We start from the raw sequence: 24,676 nt of genomic DNA, 5'->3' as shown, positions 1-24,676 counted from the left end.
TCAGCTCTCTGTTCAGTTTTCTATTCACTGTTGGCAAAGGACCTCTCAGATCCCAGTGCTGGATACAGGCCGGGAGCCCGCCTGGGCTTCCTGTCTCTCTCCCTTCAACTGTCATGTATGATAATGCTAACAGTGAAACTGGAGATGGCGGGCGTGCTATACAAATGCCCTACGGCTGAGATACAGCCCCAGCAATTTTTTTTTTAAAGATTTATTTATTTATTATATATGAATACACTGTAGCTGTCTTCAGACACACCAGAAGAGGGCGTCAGATCTCATTACAGATGGTTGTGAGCCACCATGTGGTTGCTGGGATTTGAACTCAGGACCTCTGGAAGTGCAGTCAGTGCTCTTAACCACTGAGCCATCTCTCCAGCCCCAATTTTTATTTTTAAATGAAATGAGTTCATCTCTTTTAAATAGTCAGTACTACAGGCTTCCAGCAACAAAGATGGGCAGTACCCCACCCCGCCTCTCTGTAGGACAAGTGTCTTCCAGGCTTTTCGTCATTCTTCATAGTCACTTCAGTATTATAAATAGGTTTTTTTTAAAACTTGTTCTCAGCTTTAATCAACTCGAGGTATTATTTGTAAGTTTCTTTCTATAAAACATTAGTATCAGCCGAGTGACATAAGCCTGGAATCCCACAGGAGGCTGAGGCAGGAGAATTACAAGTTCAAGGACAGTATAGCCAATTTACCAAAACCCTATTTCAAAAATAAAGTGTTTAAAAAATATGAGCTAGAAATACAGCTCAGTGGTAAGAGCACAGGCTAGACCAGTCCTCAGTGCCAAGAGGAAACAGGTAATGTGACCTTTCTCCCTCTTGACGACACCCCTTTCCCCTTTCCCTTTCTTTCACATTTTCAACACCTGTCCTGTGTTATGTTTAGTATTAGAGGTGTGTGTGTGTGTTTGTGTCCATGTCTGTGTCTATGTCCATTCGTCCATGTCCAGAAAAGCAAGAAGAGGGTGTCAGGTTCCCTATAGTCACAGGGAGTAGTGAAATGACTGAACATGGGTGTTGGGACTGGAACTTGGGTCAGATTTCAAGTTAGTCACCAGTGCTCTTAACTATTGAGCCATCTCTCCAGCCTTATCAAAACCTTTCTGTTAGGATTGTTCTAGATTTGCACAAAGGTAATTTGTATTGATTTAAAGATATTGGAGCTAGAGTGTCTTAGCACATGCCTGTAATCCAGCACTTAGAGGTAGAGGTAGATGCATCAGGAGTCTGAGGTGGTCATCGTCTGCATGGTTAGTGTAAGTCCTTACAGCAGAAGACAAGAGCGAATGTTGTCAGCTTAGCTGTTCACTAGCTGAGCAGCCTCTCCTCTGGCGGGGGCTCACTGCTGTGTAAAGTTGCCCTGTGATCCCTCTTGCTTGAGAGCTTGAGGCAGGATGGCAAGTCGAAAGCATCCCTGGGCTACAGAGTGAGTTCAGGGACAGCCTGAGCAACTGAGGCAACCTTGTCTCGAAATAAAAGGAGGCTTGGGCTGTAGTCTAATAGATGAGTGCTTGCTTCATATTATGAGGCCATACGTTCATTCCCCGGCATTGTAAAGATTAATCAATTGGAGAATGCTCTTGAAGAACTACTGTGTGTCCTGTCCTCTGATCCAGATCTTTTTCTTTAGTGTGTCAGCACAGCTGCACCTGGATGGCGTTGGTGAAGAGGTTCCCTCTGTCTTACTGTGGGGCTGTTGTTTCAGATTGTTATGTCTGCTTTTCTTCTCTTCTTGATTTCTTCTTTCAGCTCCATGTCTCTGTGTCCCAGTGAAGATGGAGCTCGCCTGCCTTCCTTCCTTCCTTCCTTCCTCCCTCCCTCCCTCCCTCAGTCCCTCACTAGATCACCCTGTCTGGCCTGGAACCCCACTATGTGAGCCGGGTTGAGCTCATCCTCTCTCCCGTCTGGTCACCACAGCTCCCAGCCCAGTTGTTTGTCAGTGTGGTTGTGTGGTAACTTCTGTAGCTTATGCCAGGAAGAAGTTCTAGTGAGCAAAGGTTTTTATTTTGTCAGTCTTGGGTGGGGCCATTGTTTGTTGGAGGGGATTTACTCCTCAGTGTCCTGTGCATAGGCAGCTGCACAGCAGCCCCTCAGTCATGTGCCTTTCATCACAGCTCTGCCACATTGGTTTCTGCCTCAAGCCTGTACGAGTGTCTATATGATTGTGTTAATAGAAACAAAGGAAATATTTTGTGGTTTAGCCCCACCACCCCCCCCCCCGCCCCAGACTATCAAGAAGAGCCTAACACATCATTTTCCCTAACAGCTTCCTGTACGAATATGAAAGCAGAGTCATGGTTTGTTTTTTATAAAACATACGACTTTGTGGACATTAGTAGGCAGGATTTGCTTTGGGGCTTGTGATGTGCACACACGTATATGTATGTGAGTGAGTGCCCATATAAGGAGATCAGAGGACAGCCTTGGGTGTCACCTTCCAATTCCAGACAGGCTCTCCTTTTGTTATTTGCCACTGCTTAAACCAAGCTAGTTGGCCCACAAGCTTCTAAGGACACCCTCTCCCCATCCCACCCCAAACTCTAGTCTCCACCCCGTCTCCCTGAAGAAGGCGTCCCCTGAAATTACAGACAGCTTCGCCCTGAGCCTTTCCCCAGCCCATTAAGCAGGAGTTTGAATCATAATATTCAATCAATGTCCTAATCTTTAAATTGATATGTCGTTTTTAATCCCAGCCTCCCTCCATCAGTGGTAGATGTGAGGGTTCCAGCAAGAGCTTGGTTATTCACTTTAACTAAATTGTTAGGAACCTTGATGTAAAAGCCCGAAGCCCGTCACTGCAGGAGCGCGGGAAGAGTAAGAGCGGCTCCGACCTCTACCTCTCTACCGTTGAGTGCACAGGAAGGTTCTTACGTGGATTGGGTGCCAAAGATCAAAAACCACACCATTCTAGAGTTCTAAATGAGTGCTGGAGAAATTTGGAGGGGCTGGACAATCCAGTTACTGAAACCAGAGGTGATGTTTGGAGTACAGTTCAGTAGGCCTGTGCATGCTTCTGAGACCTGGGAGCTCCCCGCTGTGGAGTCATTCCGTTCATCTCATTCTGTTGTAGCAGCTTCTTTGCAGGTAAGGCTTCTGACATTATAGGAAGACTGCAGCTTCCACTCTAGTCCGGTGCTGTTTGTGGGCGTGAGTACTTGCCATGACTGGATGCATATCACTGTATCTACTCCACGCATCTTATCAGAAGGAAGTCTAGTTCTTTCCCTCAGGGCTTCTTTTTCCCCCTGAATTTCCAAGAGCCCACAGGAAGTTAGGCATTGAGAGAAGTGGTCCAGTATTCACTTTTGAAAGTGAAGGCCTTTGGGTGCTACTGTGAGCTAGTCTCAGTATGCAGCCCTTAATGCTGACCTGCTGCTCAGCCCACTTCTCTTCTGCCCCTCTGGTGAATCCTGAAGGTGGAACCCATTCTAATTGCCTCACAAGACACTCTTGGATTCACAGAGTGAAGTTCCTAAAGTGTCCCCTTAGTCTCTAGCATAGCCATTTTCCTGGTTGCCTGTAGCCCAGAAAAATCTCTGGTCAGGATCTGTCCAGGCACTTAACCAGGACTGCTGACCTCTGCCTTTCCAGGTCGGGAACTCATCTACTCACAGGCCTCTTTTCCCCAGATTGGAGGGTCTCAGCAAGGCCCAGGGCCTTAGCTCCCCAGCAGAGGCCCAGAGGGACTTGGGCAGCTTCATCTGTCCTTGAACAGGGTGAGGAGGAGAGCAGTGGCCTTGAATAAGGACTCAGGTGACAGCTGGCACACTCTTCTGAAGGCACATCTGTGAGGGACCTCCTAACTTTGTTAATAGCATCTGCCAGTCAATGTTACTACACAGATGAGATGGGATGGACTAGAAAGCCTGTAATGTCTGCACTTGGAAGGCTGAGGCAGGAGGATCCTGAGTTTGAGGGCTACAAAGTGATCAAGGCTTCTCTGTTCCGTATAGCCTTGATCTTGTCTCATTACAGATGGAAAGGGAGGAAGAGGAAAGGAGGGAGGGAGAGAGTTCAGAGAGATGGAAAGGGAGGGGAGAGGGAAAGAGGGAGGGAAGGGTTCAGAGAGCACCGGGCTTAGAGCACTGAGGCTTCTCTTTTCTCCCAGCACCGTTCTGTTCAGTGAGTCGCCTGTTCACACCAGCAATCATCCTTGTCCCTATCAAGGTTTCTACCCCATTACTGGTGTGCTGTGCACATCACACTGGGAGAAGGAGGTGGCTTCTCCTTCTCCATGCCCAGTTAGGTCCTGCTCCAGTGTCCCCTTTAATTGTGCATCTTTCCTGAAACTCCTGGATGTTGAATTCATGGTCATGTGGGCCAGAGAGCCTTGCTCTTTTCTTTTTCAGCAACACCGTGGGGTAGGGGCTGAGGGTGGGGCAGAGGTGTAAGTAGCCAGAGTGCACTGTGCACATGTGTGAAGTTTATAAGGAGTGTGCAGGTTTAAAAACATGAGCCCTGATGCTCATTACCTCACGTTCCTTGTTTGGACACCACTGAGAGCACATCTGCCTGACCTCCTTTACAGTGTGAGTGTTTTGTCCCGTGGTTTGTCTCCGAGCTGCCTGGCTTCACACTGCTTCTCCTCCGTGTGTGAATATCTCTGAAGCCATAGGCAGTCAGGGGTAAGAACTGAATTGGCTTTCTCCTGTGTTCCTGGGTGGGAAAGGTGTGCTGTTTTGTACTATTAAATATTGGTTCCTTTTTGTGATCCCTATGTCATTAAGTTCAAACAGTAGACACACAGAAGACTCTCCCACTTTCTGAAGAACAACAAGTAGTTATGTGCATGTTGATTGTTGAAAAGGAATGCTCTGAAGAATTTAAAACCTAGTTGAATTAAAAAAAAAAAAAAAGACATGTACCAAACCTACCATCACCATTTAAAGGTACTGGTGACCCCTAGTGGCTGCTTCGCATAGCTGCCTGAAGAGCTGCTCTGTTAAATTCACACTGGGAGTGGAGGCTTCATTTGTAAGGCTGCAGCCTCTAGTCCAGCCTTTATACTTAGTGCCCTTCCGATTCCTTGGGTTTTATAAGTACCCGTATGTCTATAGACTACACAGTGCGAGGGGAAGAGCTCTGCCGCATCTCAGCTCGCCACCACAGGGCCCGCCTCGTCTTCATCATACAGAAAGTGACTTTGTTCAGACAAGGGGTCTGAGTTTTTCACTTTAATTCATAGATTATTTGGTTATGTTGCTCTATATAGTGAATTCCACATTTGACTTTAGCTTTTTCTTACCCTGGCAGTAAAATTACACACTTTATCTCAAACACAGGACCTTGTATTGCAGTTCTCCAAGTAACTCCTGAGATGTGGTTGGACAGGGATATTCCACCACAGGGCAACATCTCGCCTGCCTGCTTGGTAGATAGGGCTCTGCCCCTCCTCCCCCCCATGCCCTCAGACCCCTGTGTCCTCTCCTTGATAAGGCCTGGGGGTGTGTTATTTCCAGTTTCATCTGTTAATTGGTACACTTGCAGGTGGAGTGTGGTGACCCTCCAGCATTCCTGTGATCTGCCCAGAACACTGTTTCTTTCTTCTCCTCCCCCAGTACTTGTTCACTGCCAGTTCCTGTGGAGAGCCCCCAGTTCATGTTCACTGCCAGTTCCTGTGGAGAGCCCCCAGTTCATGTTCACTGCCAGCTCCTGTGGGAGAGGCAGAACTAAGCTCTGCTCAGAGCCACCTTCTATCTAGGAACATAGTTTAGTTTGATAGGTCATAGCCTTTAGTTTTAAGAGAATCAATATCACTTTCATTTTCTTCCTTGGTATTCCCTTAATGTCCTATAATGAACATCTGGTTTTACATTCAGCAAAAGCACTTTAGCTGTACACAGTAGTGCACATCTGTAATCCCAGCACTCTGGAGCCAGCCCGTGTCAATGCAGAACCTAGAAATAAAAGTTGATAAAGTGCATAGTGGGGGATTGCTCCCATTTCAGAAAGATAAGCTTTCTGGGCTGTGCTAGGTTCTCCTGGTGGATTCACAGTTCCTCCTGGAAGTCTGCTTCACTCTTGGTTTTTATATTTACTGTTTGTTTGGTGAGTGTGTGTGTGTGTGTGTGTGTGTGTGTGTGTGTGTGGTCAGAGGAAAACTTGCAGGAGTCAGTTCTCTCCTGCCGTGTGGGTCTTGGAAATTGGACTCTGGCTGTGAGATGTAGTGGCAAACACATTTGACCACTGAGCCATATTGCTGGTGTCTTTTGTTGTCTTTATAGCCTAGGATGATCTCAAACTCACAGCAGTCCTCCTGCCTCAGCCTCCTGAATGCTAATCAGATGGTTGTGGATCAACTTTTGTGGCTGCTTTTACAATGTCTTGTCAAGTTGGAGCAGATGCATTACTCATGTGAACCCGGTTTATTCTGACATAAATCTATGTCTGTATGGTATTATGTGCTGGGCATACTTATTGAAACAGTAAATAGAACTTTTGGGTTTATTTCTGACAAATTAAAATATAATTGTCATAGTTTTAGACCTTGGGCTAATGAGTTGACTTAGAAGCATTCCTGAGGGGACAGAAACTTGCTTATTACTTGGTAGTGAGCCGTGCGGACTTCGTCTCCGGTGTCCGTTCACTTGTGCTCTGGCCTGTACATCGCTGACCCCATTTTTATTTAGTGTGCTCTCTTCTGGTTTTTCCAAGATTTATGCCTGTCACTTCTTTGTGGCAGTTTTTTTTATCTTTAACCTACATTATTTTTCTCCTTTTTAATTAGTTACATCAAAAAATAAAGCAGAAACATATTTGAGAAAGACAGTAAAGAATACTTAGATCTGTATGTCTCCTCTTTTAAGTAAGAATTTACATTCATTCTTTTTAACACTTAAACCATTAACTATACAGTTTGGAAACATCATGTTTCTTGGAGTGATTTGTTATGCTATTTGATCAGTAAAATAACCAGCAGTAGGTAATACAATTGTAGTTTTATATGGCCCCTCAAAAAAAGAAAGAAAGAAAGAAAGAAAGAAAGAAAGAAAGAAAGAAAAAAAAAAAAAAACAAACAATCCAACTTAAACAAACAGAATCCTCCAAGCCAGTAAGAACATGTTTTAAGGATCAGTGTGCTACCTGAAACCATTTTCCCTGTGCATATTTACAAAGTAGCTCATGCGTGCTAATTTGATTTCCTTCCTGTATACATCATCTGACTGTAAAAATAAAAATAGCTGCTTTCTATTTTTTGTTCTCTATTTAAAGTTGGTTGGACTGTATTTCAAGTACCTTCTCAGGCAAGTGGCTTTTGCAGTCTTTTCTGTGCGTGCGGGACAGTGGTGTGGTACTTGGGGTTGGGGGTTGGATGTTTTCCCTCTTTACTAACTACTGATTCTGGATCCCTAAGCATTTGGTGCTCCTGACCTGACTTGCTAATCCCCCATCACTTTCCTTTTTAAAGGTCTTGGGGAGATTTCCTGTAGTTCTGTTTATAGCCTTTTGTTTGAGAACCAGCAGAGGTAGCCCAACCAGAGTCTGCCAAGCTCTGCAGCTTCCAGCTAGCCAGCCAGTCTCCCTCTGTTAAAGGGGCAGGAGGACTGGCTTTGCAGGCTTATTTCACAGAATGAGAAATAAAATGAAATTTGTATGTGCTTTCAGGCACAAAAATTTAAATGTTGATTTTATTATTGTGGGTTAGGGTTTGGAAAAGGTTTTCTGTACAGGGCCAATGTCTTTTAGGCTTCAACAACTTACAGTCTCTGTCATAGCTACTCAGTTCTGCCTGTACAGAATGAAAACAGCCATAGACACTGTAAATGACTACTCCTACTGTCTTGGTTACAGTTTTACTGCTGTGAACAGACAGCATGACCTAGGCAACTCTGTCTTAGTTAGGGTTTTACTGCTGTGAACAGACACCATGACCAAGGCAACTCTTATAAGGACAACATTTAATTGGGGCTGGCTTACAGGTTCAGAGGTTCAGTCCATTATCATCAGGGCAGGAACATGACAGTGTTCAGGCAGGCATGGCGCTGGAAGAGCTAAGAGTTCTACATCTTCATCTGAAGGACACTAGGAGAAGACTGGCTTCCAGGCAGCTAGGACAAGGATCTTAAAGCCCACACCCACAGTGGCACACCTACTCCAACAAGGCCACACCTACTCCAAATAATGCCATTCCCTGGGCCAAGCATATTCAAACCACCACACCTTATGTCCCAATAAATCTGTTTGTGATGACAGACTCTGCGTCACCATGGTAGCATACACTAATCCTAGTTGCACTTGGAAAGATCAGGAGTTCAATGTCAGCTTCGCCTGCATAGCAAGTTAACTCCTGGAAGACATGAGACTCTGTCTCAAAAAGCAAAAGAAAAGAAAAATCAGTGTAGCTTGGTTTGGTGGTACATTCTGATCTCAGCACTGAAAAGGCTGAGATGAGAGAATTCCAGATTCTAGGCAAGTCTGGGCTACACAAAGACCCTGTTTCAAAACAAAACAAAATCCAGGTAATAGGTATAATAGGCCCAGGAGCTATATAGTCTGTTGAAGAAAATATGGAGAATATATTAAGAATTTTAGACAGCCAGTTGGTGGTGTCGCATGCCTTTAATCCCAGCACTCAGGAGGCAGAGGCAGGCAGATCTCTGTGAGTTTGAGGCCTGCCTGGTGTACAGAGTGAGTTCCAGGACGGCCAGGGATACAGAGAAACCTTGCCTTGAAAAACTAAACTTAAAAAAAAAATATGTAGCTCTTATTTGAAGTGGATTATTGAGAATGTAGGCCAGTTTACAACCGTAGACACTTAAAACGTGTTATCTGTGTGCAGTGTTAAAGGGCAATACCTGGGAGTAGAGGAGGGCGACGGAGTCAGGAGCCCAAGGCCAGGTGAACCTGAGCAGGGCTGCAGCTTAGCTGAACTGCAGCACGCTGAGTGTATTAGACAGGCCAGGCTTACAGTCCACGGCTGTGCCATGCTCTGCTCAGCTAAGGAGCTGTCGGTGAGAATTCCAGCAACAGGAACCATTAAGGAACATCTATCTCTAGATGGATCATAAAAGGCACCCCACCCCTTCTCTCAAATACAAACAATCCAGACTTGGGGATGTATCTCAGTGGCGGAACAGTACCTTGCTCATGTGAGGCCTGAGCTTGATTCTCAGCACTGCAGGGATTGGGGTCGGGCAAAAAACCCAAAACCCAAAACCCAAACCGAACAGCAAATGCACACAACCTTGTTGTTTTTTACTTAACTGTTTGGTGGGCCAGTTTCAAGGATGACTTTTTACACATTTATTGTCTTACTGTTTCTTTACTATCAGTCTGTTGACAGTTACAGCTATAAGGTAATTTTTTGGCCTGTGGCTTTCACATCTACATTATGCGCCTAACTTAACCTCTGTTTACTATAGATAGGGGATGAGAACTACTTCCAGCTGTTGTAAGAATGCTCAGTGTTCAGAACATATCACCTCCCCATTGTTGCCATTGGATAACCATCTTCCAAACTTCCTCTTTTAGAAACTGATTCCACAGGACAGAAAGAAAGAAACCAAACCTCCGCTCCCACAGCAGCTCAGACTTCCGCACCTTCCAAGTACCACCGTTCACGTTCTGGAGGTGCAAGAGATGAGAGATACCGATCAGGTGAGAAGGAATTGTAGTTTTTCTGCCTGTAATGTACACTGCGTTTCCTGAGTCCTGGGCAGTGTGAACTCTGTGTCCTGGGCTCTGTGAACCATGTGTTCTGAGCAGTGTGAACTGTTTGCCCTGAACAGTGTAAACCATTTGTCCTGAGCAGTGTGAACTGTGTGTTTTGGGCATTGTGAACCATGTGTCCTGGGCAGTGTGAATTGTATTTCCTGAGCACCCCTCATGTTTGATGTGCTGCTTTCCTTTGTGCCAGGAGATTGTGTTCATTCATTCAACAGTATGTCTAGTACCTACTGAACTTATCCAGAGATCTTGTTTGTTGCCAGGCAACCCTGATTTCCTAGGTACCACTGTCACCTTTTGAGGTTTACTCCAGTTCTGCAGTATGCCCTAACCAAAGCAGAAGGGTTTGGGCATTTATAATTCTCATTTCTAAACTCCTGGAGCATTTTTTCTCCTCTGGTTTTCTTTCTTTCTTGACGTGTTGTTGATAGATTATAAACGGGTTGGTTGAAGGAGCCAAGGAGACGATTCTCTACATTCTGTGTCCACAGTGATTGCTTATGGAAAAGGACTTCGTGAACAGATTAGGTGATACAAAGTTTTGACTTTATCTTGCAGAAACCAATTTGTGATCTCCAGGCCCTGCCATGTTGAAACATGTTTTCAAAATTCCCCAGCTGTTAGAAAGCATAGTCTGTGAATCAAGTATTTGGTTAAATGCAAGGCGGTGTTAAGAACTGAGTTGTCAGGCTGGTATTTATCTCACTGGGACTTTGTGGGAGGGAGGAAATTAGCCAGAAAAAGGCCAGTAAGGAGGGAAGAAAAGGTGATTGACAGGATAATGTCTGTGGCTCAGTGACTGCTAGCACTTGTTGCCCCTGTGGAGGCCCTCATGTGGTTCTCAGCTCACATCACGTGGCTGACACGCCTGTAACTATAGATCTAGAGGTTCGGACCCTGTTCTGCTGCCTCCAAGGGCACCCCCCCCACATATATATATGCAAACACACAACACAAAACACAAAAGTAAAATGAATCTTTTCTTTTTTTAATCCTGGAAGGGCTGAAAAGATGGCTCAGTGGTTAAGAGCACTTGTTGCTCATCCAAAGAACCCAATTTCAATTCCCAGCACTCACATAGTAGCTCACAGCCGTCTGTAACTCCAGTACTAGTGGATCCAATACCCTCATCTGGCCTCCAGTGGCATACACATGCATGAGTGTGGTAAAACACTCATACACATAAAATAAATAATTGTTTTGTTTAAAGCACCTTCCTAACATTAAAAAGAAATCTGAGGAGCTGAGAGAGTGTTGTGACATTGTCATGGACATAACAAGGCAAGTGAGTAGAGCACGTAGACAGAGACCGCTGTGTTCAGGATATTGGGAGTTGTTCAGCTGTCTAGCCGTGAAAACTCTCAGCACATTGGAGAATTCTGGGATCTTTGAAACCAACAGCAACTGCTGACAGGAGGGAAGGGGACAGGAGAGGATGAGAGGGCAACTTCCACCTCCTTATCTCTGCAGATGGGAAGGGTTGTACTACATGCCACATGCAGAATAGCTCAGGAGCGTAAGGGGTGTTGAGTAAAACTTGCAATTCAGAATGAAGTGAGGTGCACAGAGAGGGTTGATAATCTGACGCTGGCAGGTGTGGCTGAGTGGAAGCTGTTTGCTCGGGCTCCTTGGCACCTGTGACGCTCCAGCCACAGCTCCAGCCTTTCTGCTGATGGCTCAGGTACAAGTGGAAATGCTTATGTTCTTAGAGTTTATTTATTCTATGTGTTTTCGTGTTCTGCTTGCATGTATGTATATAGATCATGTGTGCCTAGTGTCTTTGGAGGCCAGAAAAGGACGTTGGGCTGCCTGGAACTGGAGTTACAGACCATTGTGAGTTGATGTGTTGGTGGTGGACATGGTCTCCCATAACAGCAGTCAGTGATCTTAGTTGGCAAGCCGTCTCTCCAGCCCTTGCTTTTCAGAGTTTAGATTCTTGGGCCTATTCTTAGTGCTTAGGCCAAGGGACCTAAACATTTTGCTTAATATTACCTCATTGTCACTTGGAAGTAGTAGCACAGGCTTTTAATCTCATCACTTGAGTGGCAGAGAGGCAGATCTCTGATTTCTAAGCACACCTGGTCTACAAAGTTCCAGCACAGCCAGGGCTACCCAGAGAAACCCTGTCTCAACAAACAAACCAACAAACAAAGTTCCTTTTTCCTGACCATTAAGAAGTGATCTACCTTTTTGCACATGTGTGATATGTTCCCAGCTGCAGAAAACACTTAGTTAATGCTTACAGTGGAATGTGATTTAATAGAAGGTCAATCTAACAATGCCTTTAATGTTAGTCTTTTGAGAAATTAGCCACCTCAAGTGAAACAATAAAACACAGGACTTTCAGGGCTGTCTTAGTTAGGGTTTTTCTGCTGTGAACAAACACCATGGCCAAGGTAAGTCTTATAAAGGGCAACATTTAACTGGGGCTGGCTTAAGTTTCAGAGGTTCAGTCCATTATCATCATGACAGGAAGCATGGTGTTGGAGAAGGAGCTGACAGTTCTACATCTTGATCCACAGAGAGCCAGAAGGAGACTGCCTTCCTTCCACAGGCAGCCAGGAGGATGGTCTCTTCCACACTGGGTGGAGCTTGAGCATAGGAGCCTCCAAGCCCATCCCCACTGTGACACTGTCCTCCAACAAGGCCACACCTACTCCTACAAGGCCATACCTTCTAATGGTGCCACTTTCCATAGGCCCAGCATATTCAAACCACCACATTCCACTCTCTGGCACCCATAGGTATGAGGGCCATTCCTAGATATAGCATAATGTAAAATACGTTTAGTCCAACTTCAAAAGTCTCCATAGTCTATAACAGTCTCAATATTAAAAGGCCAAAATTCAAAGTCTCTTCTGAGATTCATGCAATCACATAACTGTAATCCCCTATAAAATCAAAAGCAAAAAACAAATCACATACTTCCAATATCACATTACCATTCGAAATACTGCACCAAAATGAGACCAAAATTCAGCTGGGTGAACTCCAAACTCTGCATCTCCATGGCTGATGTCAAACCAGTCTTCAGATCTCCAACTCCTTTCATCTTTGTTGACTGAAACTTATTTCTCCTGGGCTGCTTCCATTCCCTGTTAGCAGCTTTCCTCAGCAGGTCTCCCACAGCTCTGGCATCTCTAACATCTTGGGGTCTCCAAGGCAACTTCAACTTTACAGCTTCTTGTTCAAATGTCTGGATCCACCCATGATCTTCTAGGCTCCTCCAAAGGGCTGGCATCACTTCTCCAGCTCTGCCCTCTGTAGCACACTAGGCTCTGGTTGACTCCACTCCACTGCTGCTGCTGTTCTTGGTGTTGATCCTGTGGTACTGGCGTCTCCAATATGTTGGGATCTTCCGCTGCAACTAGGCTTCACCAATAGCCTCTCATAGGCTCTCTTCATGGTGCCAACCTCCAGCTCCTTTGCATGACCCCTTCAGTCCTGGGCCATCGACTGCAGCTGAGGCTGCACCTTCACCAATGGCCTTCCCTGGCCTCTCACAGTGCCAGGCCTCGGCTGCTCTTCATGACCCCTTCATGCCTTCAAAATCAGTACCACCTGGATGGCTCTTACTCTTTACCAAGTACAGCTGCAGCACAAGGTGCAACCTTGGCTATCTCTGAACACAATTTCTTTTGTGCTCTCCAAAAATACTTTCCAGAAGATTTCACCTCAGTGACACTCATCTCTTCTTAATCACCAGTAATTTCTTAGCTCCAGCTAACCAACATCAACTGTCCCAGTAACCCCTTCTACTCTTGACTCTAAAGCCAGAGCCACATGGCTGAAGTGACCAAGATCTGCTGCTTGCTGGGGCTGGAACAAGGCCCCCTTGTTCTATTACATTATCACCAGCTCTCTGTTTTCCAACTCCTTCACTGCATAAGCTTGCTGTCCTGGAACTTGCTCTGTAGGTTGACCTCAAACTCAGATTTGCATGCCTGTTTCCTGACTGCTGGGATTAAAGGTGTGTACCACCATTCCTGAACCTTAGCTTTCTTTTACCTGGAACTTGCTATGTACCAGGCTGGTCTTCAAGTCAGAGATCTACTTGCCTCTGTGTTTTGAGATTAAAGGCCTGTACCACCATGCCTGGAACTAAGCTTTTCATGACCACTATGCCTCAAGAAGCCTGTGTCTTTCAGCTTCAAGATCCAGATCACAGGTATACCTTTCATTTCTGGATTGTAACCTGGTAATAACAGTGCCTAGACACAATGATCTCTTGTTCAACTGCAAACACATAAACAATAAACTTAGCTCAGAGGGATCTTGCCCTGAGGTCACCAGTCCTTTAATCTGTTTATCTCTTTGAACACAGGATTCAGTTTCATTCCACTTCCTGATTCCCCTTTAATACTTGAGCCATACATTTTGTATTTTTCCTTTCTCAGCTTGCTCCTTTTCATAAAAACGTTCTTCATAAGAGTGAACTTTAGTAACTACACAACAGAATTTATGCCAGGCTGTTCTGAGTTTTCATTTGCTACTACAATGAATCTAAAGCTCTTCACTTTAGCCTTAGGTAGACTCTTCAGAGAAGTGCAAAAAGCAGCCACATACTTCAGCTATCACAAAGCTAGTCTCTAGGCCACATACTAACATTCTCCTTGGAAACCTCTAGAGCCAGGACCCCACAGTTCAAATAACCCTCAGCACCAATGTCTTCCATGTTCCTACTAGGACAGACCATTAAGCCCCACTTAAAGCGTTCCACTGCTTTCCGAAATCCCTAAATCCATATACCTCCAAACAAAAACATGGTCAGGCCTATCACAGAAGTACCCCCGTCCCTGGTACCAACTTCTGTCTTAGTTAGGGTTTCCTTGCTGTGAAGAGGCACCATGACCAAGGCAACTCCTATAAAGGACATTTAATTGGGACTGGCTTACAGTTTCAGAGGTTCAGTCCATTATCATCATGGTGAGAAGGATGACAGTGTCCAGGTAGACATGGTGCTAGAGAAGGAGCTGACAGTTTAACGTCTGATCCACAGAGAGCCAAAAGGGGACTGTCTTCTGCAAGCAGCCAGGAGGATGGTCTCTTCCACACTGGGTGGAGCTTGAGCATAGGAACCCCAGAGCCCACCCCCGCACAGTGACAACACTCCTTCCAGCAAGGCCACACTGTCTACTAGTACCATTTCCCATGGGCCAAGCATGTTCAGCCCACCACAAGGCTATATTAGCATCACCCAGACATTAGTGCTGGAAAACAATACTCAGCTTCCATGACTTCTGGCCTGGAAATCCAAAGTCAGCTTTGTCTAGGGACTAAACTTGGGAAGTGATTTCCTTATCAGAGATCAAGATGAATTCTGTATTGTTGAATTGTCCCATTCTGTTAGGAGGGCTGCTGTGTTTCTATTAATAGAAATCTTGGCTAGAGTAACTGGGAAGATCTCCTTTGACCAGTGTCTGGGCAAGGGTTCTCATGAGGGACAGTGTTCTCGGACATGATGCTGTGACTCCTACTCTGTGGTTCAAGCCTCCCAAAGGTATTTCAGCAGTTGTGGAGGGGTGGGGGGAAGACAAGGGGGTGCCTTTGCTCTCCCATTTCATATCACATGTAGAAATACTTTTGGAGATACAGTTTGGAGTAATATCCCAAACTGGGCATGGAAGCTAGTGCATGCCTATAATCCCAGCATGCAGGAGACCGAGCATTAGTTAATGTTCATAGGTACAGAAACTTGAGACAAAAGTATATCCAACTATTGAGCTAGTGTGTCTTGAAAAGTTCTTAATTAGTGTTGTCTGTTTAAACTGTTTTCATAATATATTATTACTTTTTTCTCATCTTGGTGATTTCAGGAATTTAGGTAGGATTGATGCATTCCAGGCAAGCAAGTGCTTGGCCCCAGAGCTCCCCACAGCTCATTCTTCTTACTGTTGACAGAAAGACCCATGAAGTCTGTGGGGTAATCCTACACAGAACAACAGGGCAGGCTTGTTGGGACCCACACAGGAGTAGGAATGAGCTGGTCTCACGTCTACGTGAGCACCTGGGCACCATAGGTACTGCGCTACCACTGTGACGATGCCATGACCAAGGCAACTTACATAAATATTTTTTTAAAAATCTTATAAAAGAAACCATTTACCGAGATAGACAGTGGCAGAGGTTGACTCCATGGCCCTTGTGTCGCTGGAGCAGAAGCTGGGAGCTCACATCTTGAAACACAATCATGAGGCAGAGAACTCCCTGGGAATGATGTTAATGAAGCCCACCCCCAGGATGACACTTCCTCCAACAAGGCCACACCTCCCATTCCCAGGGATACACCTCCAACAAGGCCACACTTCCCATTCCTTCCCAAAGAATTCCACCAACTAGGGGTCAAGTATTCAAACATAAGAGCCTATGGGGGCCATTCTCATTCAAATCATTGTAAGTTTATCCATATACAGCCCAAACAGACAAATAATTGAAGTAAGAATGTCTTAAAAACATACAATATACTGGGCAGTGGTGGCGCACGCCTTTAATCCCAGCACTTGGGAGGCAGAGGCAGGCGGATTTCTGAGTTCGAGGCCAGCCTGGTCTACAGAGTGAGTTCCAGGACAGCCAGGGCTACACAGAGAAACCCTGTTTCAAAAAACCAGCGCCCCCCCCCAAAAAAAAAAGCATACAATACATTCTTTTAAGTCCTCTGTAAATGAGAAACAGAAATTGAAAAAGAAAATTGAAAAGAGATATAAATGCCTGAGTGGACCCCTGGTATGCACAGGCACATGCACAAACACTCACATACACACATGAACATGAAGACTATGGGGACATGAGCGTGCTTAGACGCTCTGCTGATAGAAAAGCAGGAATATTTTTCATGACATAATAAAGCAAATTAAGGATGTAACATAGTTGAAGAGTGCCTAGCATGCACAGACCCCTGTGCCTCGTCTCCAGACTAGGTAAGCCTATTAGTAAGAAGTGCACAGTCATCAATCTTATTCCTCTCCTTAGAGTTCATCCTGAGAAAATAGTTAGATGAATCCTAAACTAAAAATGTTCAACCTCCCTTGTTGTGAACAGTAGTAAGAAAAATGGAAGCAACCTGATATTTGATATTAAAGGATTGCTTAAATGATAATCTATTAATTCAGTGAAGTACTATGGAGCCTTTTAAAGTTATGCTATAGAGCTGTTTACACAGCAAGCGTTTTTATTTGGGCTGTGCAGGGGTGGCTGCCCGGAAGATCCTGCTCAGTGCAGGCTGGGTGGTGGGTGGGGTGAGGCTTGACCAACTCAGCTGCCATCCATCCAGGCCCAGATCCAGCACTTAGAGACAGTCCGTCCCAACACCTACTCCATGTGTGAGCTTCTGGGCTGCTAGGAAGAGTCAGTGCTGCAGAACCAGAAGGGGAGCACGTCATCAGCACCAAAGATAAAGACCTGAAGTCTCAGCAGTGGTCTAGTAGTTACTTACAGTGCTTTAGAGATCAGAGACCAGTAGCCTGTGGCGATGAGTGTCTGCATGGAGAGCTGTGTGGCAGAGCTGGACTGAGTGACGTGCTGCAGTGTCCAGTGCCCCTGCAATGGAATGCAGCAACGGAATGGAGGAATGCAGCACTGCATGTGCTCTGGAGAAAAGCTCAGCTGCCTCCATCTCTGAGGCCTTGTTGATGTCTGTGGCCTGTGCTGTCTCTGGGGGCTGTATTTGGGTTCATGGCCTGCTGCAGTATCCTGCGGCAGGGGCTGGGGAGGATGGCTGGTGTTTCTACAAAAGGCCATGCAGATGTCTGTGGGTCAGCCTGCCGCCACAGACCATGTTGGTGACCATGACCTGTAGTGCCACCAGAGCCCATGCCAAGGTTTACAGCACATACGGATGCTGGAGGCCATGTGGGCATCCATGGTCTGTGCTTTCTTCAGGTATCATGTGAAAGTCCATGAACCACGCTCCTGTTGACTTTAAAGGGCAAGGAAGCTTCTCCTGCCCCTGTATCTATGACCGCGGGCTCAGCATTGAGGAAGAGAAACATAAGCTTCTGTGACTCCCCTGCCATGTCTCCCTTGAAAAGTAACAACCTAGACAGCAAGTCATGAAAGAGAATTTTGAAATATTGTGATAAGGATGCTGGAGTTAGGTTTGCAGTATACATGGTTACCGGTGGGGGTTGCAGTGGTGAGGTACTCACTTTTCTTTAAGAGGCTAGCTACTGGGAGTTTAACCATGCTCTAGTGACTTTATGGACAACTTAAATTGGACTTTTTTAAATCTTTTTTTTTTTTAATGAGTGGGGGAACCATAAGAGTCAGGGGAGCAGACCTGGGAGGGAGGAGGGGGAAGAAAGAGTGATTGAGTGATTGGGGTACATTATGTGAAATTCCCAAATAATCAATACATATGTGTTAGTTGGGGCTGGCTTGGTTATACAAACAGCTGCTGATTCAGGCTACTTAGCTAGTGTAGGTCACAGGAGGAAATGACTGAGAAAGGAAAGGAGAAAACTCCAGGGATCTCACTTGAAGTTCAGAATCTCTCCTTTCTGGGTCATTGTCATTAACTCAAATCTGCTCTAGTACCTACACTTTCTGATTCAGAGTTTAAGTTCCCCCAAAGAAGGATCTGATTGGACCAGCTGCTCATCTGAGGTCACACTTCCAGAGCAGAGATGCCTGGCAGGATGTGGCGGAAGCCATTCCTGGGCAAGGAGAGATGGTCAGCTGGGAAGCGCATGGAGTCTGACCCTCCTCAGTAGGATCTGTGAGAACATCCTTCCTTTCCTGTTAGTCTCTGTGTGATGGGCACGTGTACATGCTTGTGTATGCAGGTGTTTGTATTGGTGTGAATGGGTTTGTACTTGTGAGTGCATGGGAGGGGAGGCCAGAGGTCCAAGTTGAATGTCTTGTAAGAAGTCTTCCACAGAGCAGCGCAGACTGCATCATGCTTTCTGCAGAGTGACAATCCATTTTGTAGTTGGTGTGGAGAATCCAGAGTTCTGTTTGGAATATGTTAATTTTAAGGTTCCTATGACTCGTGTAAGTTGTGTGCAGACTGGCCTATATGTCATGTGTGCCCTTGTGACTTTCTAGCCCAGTGTGGCCCCTTCTGTTCCTGTGGCACAAAAGCAGGTGTCTCAGCCAGGCTCTCTGACTGCTCAGCATACCCTAAGCTGCTGTCGCTGGAAGTGCTCTAATTCAGCATCCTCGATTTAGGATGTGTCTAATTATCTCCTTAGAATTAACTCCAGTGTGCGTAGAGCCAGAGCTCCCCGTGGGCACAGATGCTCGCTGGACTCCGCCCCTCAACAGCCCTTTGCCCCGTCACACATACAATCGGTCATTCTCTGAAATTACCCTTGACTTCTCTTGTTTCTATCTTTGGTTTTATTTTAATTGATCTGACTCAAAAGATAAATAAAACCCTAAACCTGCTTGGCATTTGTAACAGCCCGAGTACTAGGAGCTCATCCCTCAGAGGTCATGACCCCGTCTGAGTGCAAATGTTCATGTGTTTAACTTTCCAGATATCCACACGGAAGCCGTCCAAGCTGCTCTGGCAAAACACAAAGAACAGAAAATGGCTTTGCCCATGCCCACCAAGAGGCGATCCACATTTGTCCAGTCTCCTGCGGATGCCTGCACACCTCCAGGTAGGTGTGTCACCCTTCCACTTCGACAGTTACTGGATGGCATTTGGAAATATTCCTTCTGAGGTGGGACCTGGAACTCCCCATGTATCAAGTGAACCTAAGGAGTGCACTTTAAAGGGGCCGGTGAGCAGCACACGCCAAGACCCCAAGGCCTCTGCAGACTGCTTCCTTCTGAGCCTCGGCGCTGTGCCTACGACACCCACACTCATGTCACCCACACTCATGTCAGCAGCAAGCACAAGCACAGGCCCTTTTGTGAGGAAATGGATGTTTTGTGTCTCCAAATGTGATCTCTTGTTATAGATTTAACCCATTAGTCTCCTCAATTGATGTTTTATCTTAACAGCCAGCATAGGAGTGGGTAGACTTGGAACAGAATTCTGGGTGCTGTTAGAGATTTTAAGAGTATAATAATACAAATTTGAAATAGATCTGAAAAAAATAGATATCTGTTAATACATCTTTATATCTTTAAAGTGTTCTTTTTTATGTGAGATCCAGAAGTAAGTGGGAAATAGATTTCCCTCCCTCCCCACTACCAGACTTGGAATTTATTCCTCCCAGTGTAAATTTAGGAGTTAAAATTTCACATCCAAGGAACCTCAAGTTTCTTTCCTGTTCAGAATGTTTTGCCAAATTTATGAAAACAAACAAATAAAAAGACTTATTTTTTCTTTAGCTCAAATACCAGACAATATTCTTTCAATTATTTGTTTATTTTTATTTTATGGATGTGAGTTTTGCTTGCATGTATCTACGTATACTGTGTTCATTCCTGGTGCTCTTGGAGGCCAGAAGAGGGTAACAGGTCCCCTAGAACCATAGTTACAAACTGTTCTAGGTGCTGGGCACTGAACCTGGGTCCACTGTAAGAACAGCACAGCTCTTAACCCCTGCCATGGCTTTGGCGAGCTTTCCTGGGGAGCCGTGTGGTTGTCTCGGTCACAGCTGCCATGCTGAGCTTCGCTTGTGGGTCCATGCTCATGTGACTGTGTCCTTCTAGGTTCGCCTGACTCTCAGGGCACTTGGGTGTGCTGTGTGCTCGTCAGCTGTGTGTGCTTCTTCCCCTTTCATTTGTGGTGTCAATATGTTTGAAAGAGAAATAGCTCTGTGGCTTCAAGTGTTTCTCAAATGTAACACAGGGTACCTCTGGCAGACTGACACAATGAGGCATTTTGTGTCCAGAGTGGTGCATGCTTGAGGCCCACTCATTCAGAGACTTGGATGGATTCCCTTCCACATTTGTGCAGTGTACAAGTTGGGTCCTTGGGCACAAAGGGGGCTCTCAGTCTAGTAGCCATCCATGTTGGCAGATTCCCTGCAGAATAGCTGAAGGTTCAGTTTCAGTAAATGGCAAAGGGTGGGAGCAGCGTGACATGCAGCCCTCTCCCAGCCTCTGTCAGGGCACCGCGGCTTCTGAGTAAATGGCTGCTCTCAGGGCTCCAGCTTAGAAGACAGAGCGCATCAAAGAATTGAGAAGGCTCTCAAGGAATGGGAACCTGTTTGTCAGGCCTTTCATAAAAGTCACTGTCACAGGGCACTTAGCAGCTCTCAAACCAAATCCCAGCTATTCATTGCTGAATGGAACCATAGTCCTTTGCAGTCTACTGCAAGCCTCTATATTTCTAAATATGCATGCTCTGTTCTTACGAAACCTTCAAGAACTATGTACCATAATGTTCTTGATCACATTTCAGGTGTTAATAATTTATAACAAAGATACAGTCCTCTAAGAGATGATTCAGCAGAGCAGAGTGATCAGGCTTCCAGTCCATTTACCTTCTGTCCTAGGGGCTTCTGAATAGGATTCGAAACACCTCCATATGCTATTAGGGACATCTGTGTTGCAAATAGAAAACGCTCTCCCATCAAGAGATGTTGTGATCTCCCCAAGCAGTCTCGCACAGCCCCCAGTGTGATAGATCTTGGTGTTCTCATTCAGCTGTTCTGCATATACCAAGTACAAGTACTTCACTCCAGAGAGGGAAGGTGGGAGACCTGTATCCTAAGGTTCTGCTATCTTTTTCCTTGTTAGCAGTGGAATTTGCCATTCTTTTGGGCAGTGGTGGTGCACATCTTTTGTTTTGTTTTGTTTTGTTTTGTTTTGTTTTGTTTTGTTTTGTTTGAGACAGGGTTTCCTGGCTGTCCTGGAACTCACTCCGTAGACCAGGCTGGCCTCAAACTCAGAAATCCGCCTGTCTCTGCCTCCCAAGTGCTTGAATTAAAGGCGTGCGCCACCACTGCCCAACTTGGTGCACACCTTTAATCCCAACACTTGGGAGGCAGTAGAAGACAAATCTCTTAAGTTCTAGGCCAGCCTTGTCTACAAAGTAAGTTTCAGAATAGCCAGGGCTAGACAGAGAAACCCTGTCTCAACAAAACAAGCAAGCAAAAGTGGCTTGGCTTCTCCTGCCCTTTTGCAGTTGAAGCCACTTAACATGTTCCATGACCTGAGACCTCTAACTCAGGAGCATCACACAGTTTTATCTGGCTATCTCCTTTTGCTAGTGAGGACCCAAGTTAAGAGGATATATTCTAGGGGTGAGGAGGAGGAGGAGCAATGATAGGATTGCCCATCATTGAATGTTTTTAAAGTCAGTGTCTGGCCAGTTATACAAGGGTCAGAAGACAAGCAGCTGGGGTGGCTCAATGGAGTTTGAATCCTCAGGTCGATTCTAAAGGCTGAGTGCAATGGCGCACATCTGTGACCCGAGCACTGTGTGGGGAGGAGGCAGGTGGGTTCCTGGGGCTCACTGGCCAGCCAATCACTGAACCTGTGACAACCTCTGGCCTTCAGAGGCACACAACTGCAAGCACACACACACACCCCTACACACATACATACACACAACCTCCTGTGTGCACACACACATATCTTAAGAGAACTTGTAGCACATTTCAGCCTTCAATCTTCTACATTGGCTGTCAGCCCACAATCTGTGTGTTGTGTTGTGTGGAGCTTTCTTCTGGGGCACACATCACTGGGCTCTCCCTGTGGGAGGTGCATAGTCTCCTGGATTACTAACCGGACGAGAATTGAGAGCTGCCTGATCAAGCGGTCTGAGGAGGAAAAGCTCAGACAGTTTGGCTTTACTTATGGTGTCATGCAGTTTGGAAGCAATGATAACAGTTGGCATGGAAAATGATTTGTCTTTTTTCACAAATGACTCTCAAATAAGACGTCAGTGAACCTAAAATGTGATTATTGATGCCTACACTAAACTGCCATGAATTGGAAAATTCAAGTTTTCTAAGTGTGTAGTGACTCCTAGTGTTATAGCGCCTGTGGCCTTCCCCATCCTTTAGACTGCTTGAGTGACTATGGTACATTTGTCTCATGTGCTGAAATCATTTACTGATGTCATGAGGCCATTACCTCAGCTCTCTCTGTAGAGGTTCTTTGTGTAACACCATTGCTCATTCATACAGAAATAAGTACAATGCAGACCCACAGCACTAACTTGCTTGTTTCTGTTTCTGAGCTTTTCTGCAGCTTGTGAGGTTATCGTTTGCTGAGTGAGAGAGGTCGGGTGACCCCAAGTAGAGGGAGGCTGCATGTGGACATGTGCTCTGACAAGGCCATACTTGCCCAGGACTCTGCTTATTCTTGGAACTGCATGGCAAGGAGAAGCTTTTTTCCTATAGTGTATTTTTAAACTTTTACCACACTATTAATCTCATTCTCTGCATTTCTTTACATAAAAATGATGTCCTGGGGAATACTGGGGCATTACTATTTTTCATCCACCTCAGGGATGCTTTATGGGATTATGGTGCCTTACCCTGTGCTGAGGACTTTCACTAAGACCACCCTGCCAGACCGTGTTTCCTGTAAGTGTTTGCAAGATAGGGAGGGCAGTCACTCTGCAGATAGGAGATAGCCAGATGCTCGTTGTCTGTGGGTAATGGTTAGACTCAGTCCTTATCAATCCTACTGTCACAGACAGGAAACCCTCTCACAGAACGATTGCCTAGATACGCACAGTACCACAGAGGGGTAGTCCTAACTAGCCATCGCCTCCTGAGAGCTGCCAATCCACCACTTACATGTTACTTGGAAGAGAATCCCTGGGCTGGAGATGAGGCTCAGCATGAAGCCCGCACGTGGTTCAGTCTCTAGCATCACACAGCAGGGTTGGCAGCAGCAGAAGTGGCTTTTCTGTGTGGAACTTGCAGTCAACTGCTCCATGCCCGAGTGAGATGACACAGTACTCTGCAGTGGTTGTCAGAGTGGACATTCATCCGTTATCTCAGTGCATGTGGCTTACTTGCTCTCCCAAGCCGTTGTCGAGACCTAATTTTGTCACTTGTTAAGTGGGCCCGACAGCGGGGCGTATTTTTCCTTTCTTCTTCTTTTTTTAAAAGATTTTTAAAAATTTTGTATACCTGAGGGTTTGGGCTATGTATATGCACTGTGTCATCTCCTAGAACTGGAGTTAGACTATTGTGAGCTACCATGTGGGTGCTGGGAACTGAACCTGGGTCTTCTAAAAGAGCATCCAGTGTTCTTAACTCCTGATACATAGCTCCAGCTCTGGTAGGCGCTGTCCTCCAGGAGCCTGTCCGCTCACAGTGCCCCTCAGCGCATCTTTACTTTCAGGTGGTGTTGGTTTCAGGTGCCATTTTCATCCTTGTAAGTCTTTTCATATTTCAAATTAAGTCTTTTTCAGATTTTGAAAAGCCTTTTCAATTTTGCTTTTTATGATTTTATTCAATTAAAGTTGACATAAAGTAAATTCTGTGGAGGGAAGCATGCTGGGGTCTGTCCTCACACACCTCAGCACGCAGTCTGTCACTGAGCTGCAGCCTGCGATCGTGGACTTGGGTGTGTCCTTGCCGGGCTGTGACACAGAGACACAGTTTAGATAATGCTCATCTTGGCGTTCTCCTGAGTTCTTCATGATCCTCCCGCCCCTGATAGCCACGGCTGTGCTCTCCTCGTCTGTGCGTTAGCTTGTGTTTCCTAGATGTTTATGCAGTACAGCCATGTAGTTTTTTGTTTTCTTTTTCACAGGTAGAGCAGGAGGGAAGGGCTAGCTTTCATTCACCCATGTTGTATCTATCCCAATAGATGGCTCATACTTCACCACATGGGTAGACTATGTATAGTTTACCCATTCACTTGTCTGTACATGGACATGGTTGTTTCCCGTTTTACATTATTACAAGTAACATTCATGTACAAGTCTTTGTACAGATACGGGCTTTTGATTTTTTTTTAAATACCCAGGAGTGCAGTGAATAGCTAATACACAGATGTTCAGATTTTCTGTATGGATGGATCCTTTGGCTGTGTGGCTGTCAGGAGTGCAGTGAATAGCTAATACACAGATGTTCAGATTCTCTGTGTATGTGGATCCTGTGGCTGTGTGGCTGTCAGGAGTGCAGTGAATAGCTA

The 24,676-nt window shown here is 45.6% G+C and overlaps 1 protein-coding gene across 1 annotated transcript in view; it reads left to right on the top strand.

Annotated features, from left to right (window-relative positions):
• Positions 1-24,676, top strand: part of Dip2b (disco interacting protein 2 homolog B) — a gene marked incomplete at its 5' end in the record, with an annotated part of 109,850 nt that overhangs the window by 10,041 nt on the left and 75,133 nt on the right. Inside the window, 2 exons of the mRNA XM_028788260.1 lie at positions 9,482-9,607; positions 19,153-19,278. Of these exons, the coding sequence (XP_028644093.1) occupies positions 9,482-9,607; positions 19,153-19,278 (252 nt within the window). The remainder of the gene's footprint in view (positions 1-9,481; positions 9,608-19,152; positions 19,279-24,676) is intronic.

This window comes from Grammomys surdaster, unplaced genomic scaffold (genome assembly GCF_004785775.1).
Source record: "Grammomys surdaster isolate TR1022 unplaced genomic scaffold, NIH_TR_1.0 125742, whole genome shotgun sequence".
NCBI classification, from domain to species: Eukaryota; Metazoa; Chordata; class Mammalia; order Rodentia; family Muridae; genus Grammomys; species Grammomys surdaster.
Note: the sequence above shows the minus strand (reverse complement) of the source record. Positions and strands in the feature narration are given on the sequence as shown.